The sequence below is a fragment of the Notothenia coriiceps genome, unplaced genomic scaffold (genome assembly GCF_000735185.1).
Source record: "Notothenia coriiceps isolate Sejong01 unplaced genomic scaffold, NC01 NC01_scaffold00003087, whole genome shotgun sequence".
Taxonomy (NCBI): domain Eukaryota; kingdom Metazoa; phylum Chordata; class Actinopteri; order Perciformes; family Nototheniidae; genus Notothenia; species Notothenia coriiceps.
This window is the reverse complement of record NW_011335788.1, coordinates 46447-53244: the sequence shown is the minus strand read 5'-3', so window position 1 is coordinate 53244 and position 6798 is coordinate 46447. Positions and strand designations below refer to the sequence as shown.

Sequence of the window (6798 nt, the reverse complement as noted above, 5' to 3'; positions counted from 1 at the left end):
CACACACACACACACACACACACACACACACACACACACACACACACACACACACACACACACACAGTCATGTTTTCATCCCTTTAGAGGACTTTGTCTTACAATCCTTTCCAGGAGACTTACCCTATCCCCAACATGCTGACCAGTCTAATCATAACCCTTACCCCCTAAATTCAACTTAAACTTGAACCAATTCCCTATAGCGTAAGGATTTATGTTATGAGGACTTTTTTTGCATGGGCGAGTCCCCACATTGTGAGTGTCAAATTAACGGTGTCCCCACAACACGAGTAACACAAACACACACACACAGAACATTGGGGAGGGTGGAACATTCAGAGAAGAGAGGTGTATAGATTCAGATTGCGTTAGTGAGTTAGAGAATGAGTGTGTTTGTGAAACAGAGATGGGGAAGATAAGAGGGAATCTTTCATTTGATTCAGAGTTTATTTCGGATCACTTTCGCTACAAAGACAACAGTCTACTGTTAAATGTCTGCAGGTGAGAAGTCAACACCAAACCGATACTCATGTTGCAGATATATTATGTTATATTATGCAGAATAAAAAGCTTACAAACATATTCAAATATCTTGGTGCCTAATCTCCTGGGATCATTTATAAACAATACAGTTTGTTTTTCTGCTCTCTGTGATTTTAAGGAATATGCAACTTCATCTCCATGGCCCAAAAACTGTGTATGTTATAGTTGATGGAATAACTTAAATACAAGGTGATGTGCCAAGCACAACCTTATAAACACTACTCCCAACCCCACCACCATCGTTTCTAAACTAATATTATGTTATACACATGCTCTCACACATCCACCGACATTAAGTCAGTTTTCACTGGCCGGTACACGCGGTCATTGCAACTGAGCACAGTAACAAGTCCAGACAGCTGTTTGAAAAACAGATAGTATGTCAATACACAAAGAGGAGCAAATGTATTCGCTCACCCAGGTCTGTGACTTTACTATTTCAACTGGGGGAACATGACTAAATCACGACTTGCATTTAACATTCACAGGACTTTTTGTGTCATACATAAACACAGAAAATGAATATTTTTAGCTACTGCTTATACAATGGTGAGAGGATTTAAGTCATGTAGAAAGCCCTAAAATTAAACATTTAGGCTAGAACTGAAAAAGCACATGAGCTTTAATGCTAGTCTTGTGGATGAGCGGGGTAATTTAAGGACTTTGAATTGATAGAAAATACAGTACACGAAATCTACGAATGAGTTTGTGCTGATATTAAAGAAGGAATTTCCAACCTCAAACAATAATACTGGTATAAAATGATCGGACAAAGGGGAATATTTGCTAAAGCACTTAGTGCAGGAAATTAAACTCAGTGACCCTCCGAACAAGTTGCACCACTGTAGATTTTAATCTCGACATGAATTACAATAAGAGTAGGGTGTGTACAGAAGCATAGCATTAACTTCAAATGTGCAGCCTTTGAAGTCTGAACCATTATCAGCTCTAGACAATGCGCCATTTATGAACACAATAAACCAACCTGTATAAATGGCCTATTGCTGTCACTGCTATTATACATTTGTTTGAACAATGATTATATAGACAAAGAAAACAGTGAAACAGTTTACATTGTTATTGTGAACACAAATTAATTCAATAACAGGTATAAAGTTGTCGTGGTACTGATTGCCCAGATATTATCCGATCTGAAAGAACCCTGAGAACTAGTTCCTAACCAAATCTTGGAGACCCGTACTTACAAATATCTTCAAAACGATAACTTTCTTCCTTTAAAAGGTTCTATGGTATGGCCTTCAGAGCATTAATATAGCGTAAAAATCTATTTGCTATGTAAGATATAGGGGAGTAACGTTGTCCTAAACACAGAATGAAGTCACACTCTTTCTTCTTTCTCTTGCACAATTAGAACCAACATCTGCAATGCTGCAGGTAACCTAGTAGAAATGTGTTTTTTGTTATTCACTTTAGCTAGGTTTCAGAGTTGCTCAAAATCCATCTCAATGAGAACAGTTTAGAGAGCAAAGAAGTCTCAAAAGAACCAAGAGTGTCTGGCAACAAATATCAGCAGAAATTAGATGTGAATTACAACAAGGAAGGATTAAAATGTCCTGGGTGTGTGATTCCCTACATCTCTAAAGCCCTATGGAGAGGGTGTTGTCCCCTCTTAGGAGCCAGTTGTTGCTTTCCTTGAAACTTTTGAGAGGCTTGATTTGAGATATTCAATAATTTAACAAGTTTTAATCAGTGTGGGCAATTTGATACAATTTAAGATGGGCAAAAATGACTAATTTGAGGTATATTTACCGAACATGTATATTTTATGCATTTAAAATAACATAAAAATCAGCAAATATACAATTAGAGCCTCAGTGTCATTTCATAAAATTAATTCAAACCTCTCAATGCTGCTTGCAGTTTGTATTTAAGCATAATTTAACAAAAGTAGATTACTAAAATGTTTTACAGTATATATCTATTTAGGATATGGAATAGTGTGTCACACACACAAAACAAATATCTGAATCATAGCTCTGAATATGCGTCACTGTTTACATTTTGCCACCACAGACCATGTCGCTAACATTTCTCAGCGTTGAGAAGTTCTGAATGGAAAGACGTTGTAAAGTCTGACCAAAAACTGAACAGGTTTCTTTCCAACTCTTAAAACTAGGATGGACTTTGGTTTGTGGTCTCACTAAATAACATTTTAATCATACAGGATGAAAACTTAAAATCATTATAGTGAATGGAAGGTTGGAATCAAAATACATTTCACTAAAACCATAGGGTTGTTTATTAAAATACATATAAATACAAACATGAAAAAAGCGACCTTGGTGTATACATGATATATTAACACTGGTCTCACCTGTTTCAGTTCCTGGGCCTCAGACTGACTGACAGATGGCTGGAGGACGTGCACCTGCAGCTGGGACAGCGCTCCTGCTGGGACCTCTAGTGGGAGCTCCGTGTCTTGGCACCTCTGTAGCAGACCTGACTCCATGGGTGGAGAATGTGAATAAGTGCAGAGTGCATATGTAGTTTATGAGAAAACCAGACAGTAAACTCAAAGTAACTGTGGCAATCAGGACAAAGTGACTCATCAAAACACATTTCTGTCAAGGAAAGACACCAATAACCGTGTCCAAAAGTCATGTGCATGAAATGTTTTTACATTTGGCTAGAAATGGAAACATAGAGCTTTACTGCCACTTAGTGGTCAATTTCATGCTAGATGTGGAAACAGTGGAACATTATTTATTTATATAAAATATGCCTTACCTTCATTCCAGGTTTGCCCCTCTGTGTCAGACGGAGATGAAACTGGAGTTGCTCTGAAAGCCGTGTATTCATTAGTGAACTCCACTTTTTTTCTGTATTGAATCTCTAACACCGACATTGCCTCCGGCATCTTGGCAGACAGGAACCTGTAGCATATATCCGGCTTCCCAATGAACCGCTGTCTTACAGTGATCTCATACGGACTGTGCACTCTAACTTCGTCAATGTCATTTCTTTCAAAGCGGTGAATGAGTTGGCAGTTTGTGTCTAGCACCTCCAGTGAGGACACCAGCACCAACAAGCATCCAGGTTTTAAATCTGAGTCCCCTCCTTTGGTCACTATAGCTGGGATGCTTGCGATTACCTTATTTTTACCAGAGCCTTTACCAGCTGCTGACCGGGACGCAGCTCTTGCAGCGTCCTCCACCTTAGCTTCCTGCTGAGTTTTCCAGGGGAGTTTACCAAATGGCCACCAGGGGGGAGATTCCAGCTCTGACAAAAGTCTGCAAACGAGTAAAAAGGGAATGACAATTCATGGGATTATGACTTGCTTTAGTATTACATTAGGCTTGTTTTGCATTGCAACTACTTAGTGATAGCAGTCCACACTACACAAATTAAACATGAACAAGACTTCCAAATAGAAAAGTGCATAATATCATTGAGTCAGGAATTTGTTGAGATAATTACTTATCAGCCACGCCCAGATCTGAGCCAATCTTCTCCAGTCCCTGCATCGCATTGTCAAACTGCTCTCCTTGGTGGCTGAGGACTTTGCCGGAGTCCTCCAATCTTCTCTGGGCCCCCGCCACCAGGCTGATCAGCTCACTGCCTTTAGAGGGTTTGCATTCGGCCCCCCGTGCCTCTGAGCCAGGGGACAGGAGGCGTTCCCTCCAAAAATGCTCTAACACGTTATAAACCACCACCCTGTTAGGCTTAAGGGAACCAAACCAGTGTTTCACATTGCCCTCTTCAAGCACTGTGAGAGTGCTGAAGATGAAACTGGATGACTCCATCTTGATATCCATGATCCTGGAAAGGCGAAAGCTGGTAAGACTCTCCTTACTCTGGTTAGAGACAAAGCGCACCATGGTCCTGGTGAGGGACAGGGTGCCAGTTTCCCACCGCTTCTCAGTGTTGATGTAATAGGAGCCAGGCCAGCTGTGGATAGGAGCATCCCGGCTCATTTTGGAAGGAGTTACACTGATTCACCTAGAACGACAAATATGCATATGCACTACACTTACGCAGAGATATGGAAAAAGTAATAATATCTTATACCTAAGTAAATGATGAAGAACCAGAGTGTAGGAATACTCTGTTACAAGTAAAAGTCCAGCAATCAAAATGGTACTCAGTATAAAAGGTATTGGCTTCAAAATATACTTACAGTAACAAAAGTACTCATTATGCAGATCGGCCATTTACAGAATAATAATATATATCATATGTTTTGATTATACATATTGAGGCATCAAAGTGTGCAGGTAGTTTTAAATACTTTGTATTCTGCAGGGTAGCTTGTACATTTGTGAAAAAGTCTTATTTAAGTGTTGATTATATTTCACATCATTAACCCGAATCTACAAAGTACCTAAAGACATCACATAAATATAGTGGAGTAAAAGTACACGATTTACCTTTGAATTGTAGTGGAGTAGAAGCAAAAATTAGCAGACAATTGAAATACAATTACCTCGCAATTGTACTTAAGAACATTACTTAACCACTAAGTTACTTTACACCACTGCTAATGCACACATCTTTGCTGTCAATTACATTATGAAGACATTGTTTTTAGTTATGTCTTCAATTGTCCTGATAGTAAACACACACACGTACCTCAGGGTGTAATAATAAGGAATCCAAGAAGCAGATGAGCTGAGGCGTTTACCCTGACATCTTCATAAGAAACGGCCTTTACGATTGCGTCATTAAAATGTTATAAACCCTCTTAGCATTTATCACTTCCTCTTGGACCATTATATCCGTCTAACAAGACATTAATCGACAACATCACCTTGTTGTCCTGAGCAGTGTTACCCTACACTCCTCTCTGTAAAGCTGTTTATTACGGAAGTGACGTCACTCAGAGGCACGGCTGTATTTACTGTCCGACTTGAATATTCTGCTGTCAAAAGGCTATCGCGACAAGGTTTTGTAAAACATAATTATTTTTAACTAAGACGGCGGTTTCTGAATAAGCTAAAATAGCATACAGTTTAATCTTTAAAATAAATAGAAACAAATATATTCTATATGCTGTGTGTATTTCGGGAACCTTACGTTGCTATTTTCGGGATGGGGTCATATTCAGCGACATGTTTTCAAATAATTTTAGCATTATGTTTTTTTCTAGCATGATATAGCCCAAGATTGACAGTAGAATTGAAAAGGCGTACGTTATGTAACAGTGAATGTAAAATAAATCGACCGGTTAGCTTTTCCTTACCGTCGTTTGCTGTCCAAACGCTGACCGCTTAGCTAACAGGCTAGCACAGTTCTTGTTTACCATGATGGACAGGGACGCGTACCGTAACTGCTGCAGCCTGGTAAAAATACCAAGACCGTCTTACGAACAGTTCTGGTCTTCACATTTTGTAGACTACATCGACAAGGATCTGAGCTATTCTAAGTTTTTTAAGAAGTACTTGCTTCCCAATCACCCATGCATGTTTTCACGAAGGTTTACAGAGGACTGGAAGTGTAGAAAACAATGGGTGTCTGAGGAAGGGAAGCCGAATTTCCAGAAACTGCTGCAAGAGTTTGGTATATAGCCCTATTACTTATGATATTAACAAACTACTATGTATCATGATGCAGCTTTTGCTTTGGATGCTGTCATGCAGTGTTATTTAATAATGTGTTTGTTGCTTGTTTCAGATGAGACTCCTGTTCCTGTTGCAAACTGCAATGCAAAGGAGTACAATGCAAACCCTAAACAAGTAATGCCTTTCAAAGAATTTATACACTACTGGAAGGAATACATCAAGAATGGCCACTCCTCACCTAAAGGATGTCTCTATCTGAAAGACTGGCACATGGCAAGGTATGAATTGATACAGATAACACACATATTTGTAAAGCACATTTTTCTAAATACTTTACTGTATGAAACTATTATTGTGGTTCTACAGGGACTATCCAGAGCATAATGTTTACAGCACACCAGTCTTCTTTTCTTCTGACTGGCTGAATGAATACTGGGATACACTTGAAGTGGATGACTACCGATTTGTCTACATGGGACCTAAAGGCTCTTGGTAAGAAAAATGTAAAATAATGTTGGTAAAACCAAGATTATGTTACCTTGGTCTCAATATATTTAAAGGTCCCATGACATGGCCATTTCTACTGCTCATAATTCCATTGTTGAGGTATACTAGAACAGATTTATATTGTGCAATTTTCCAAACTCACATTGGTTTCTCATACAGCATCTCTGTATAGTATGTGTATTCACTCACTGTCCTAAACGGCTTGTTGGAGCTCCTGCCCCCCCCCCCC

The 6798-nt window shown here is 39.2% G+C and overlaps 2 protein-coding genes across 3 annotated transcripts in view; one reads left to right on the top strand and one right to left on the bottom strand.

Moving 5' to 3' along the window:
- snap47 (synaptosome associated protein 47) overlaps nt 1-5828 on the bottom strand; it is a 7693-nt gene extending 1865 nt beyond the window's left edge. The window contains exons 1-4 of one of the 2 annotated variants that reach the window (XM_010766102.1): nt 5744-5828; nt 3982-4503; nt 3292-3794; nt 2879-3003 (exon numbers count right to left, since the gene is read on the bottom strand). In XM_010766102.1, the coding sequence (XP_010764404.1) occupies nt 2879-3003; nt 3292-3794; nt 3982-4478 (1125 nt within the window). In that variant the 5' untranslated portion in view covers nt 4479-4503; nt 5744-5828. Of the gene's footprint in view, nt 1-2878; nt 3004-3291; nt 3795-3981; nt 4504-5133; nt 5361-5743 lie in introns of those variants that run through there. The other variant, XM_010766101.1, reaches the window with a different exon arrangement.
- jmjd4 (jumonji domain containing 4) overlaps nt 5469-6798 on the top strand; it is a 3321-nt gene continuing 1991 nt past the window's right edge. Inside the window, exons 1-3 of the mRNA XM_010766103.1 lie at nt 5469-6060; nt 6175-6340; nt 6429-6554. Of these exons, the coding sequence (XP_010764405.1) occupies nt 5805-6060; nt 6175-6340; nt 6429-6554 (548 nt within the window). The 5' untranslated portion in view covers nt 5469-5804. The remainder of the gene's footprint in view (nt 6061-6174; nt 6341-6428; nt 6555-6798) is intronic.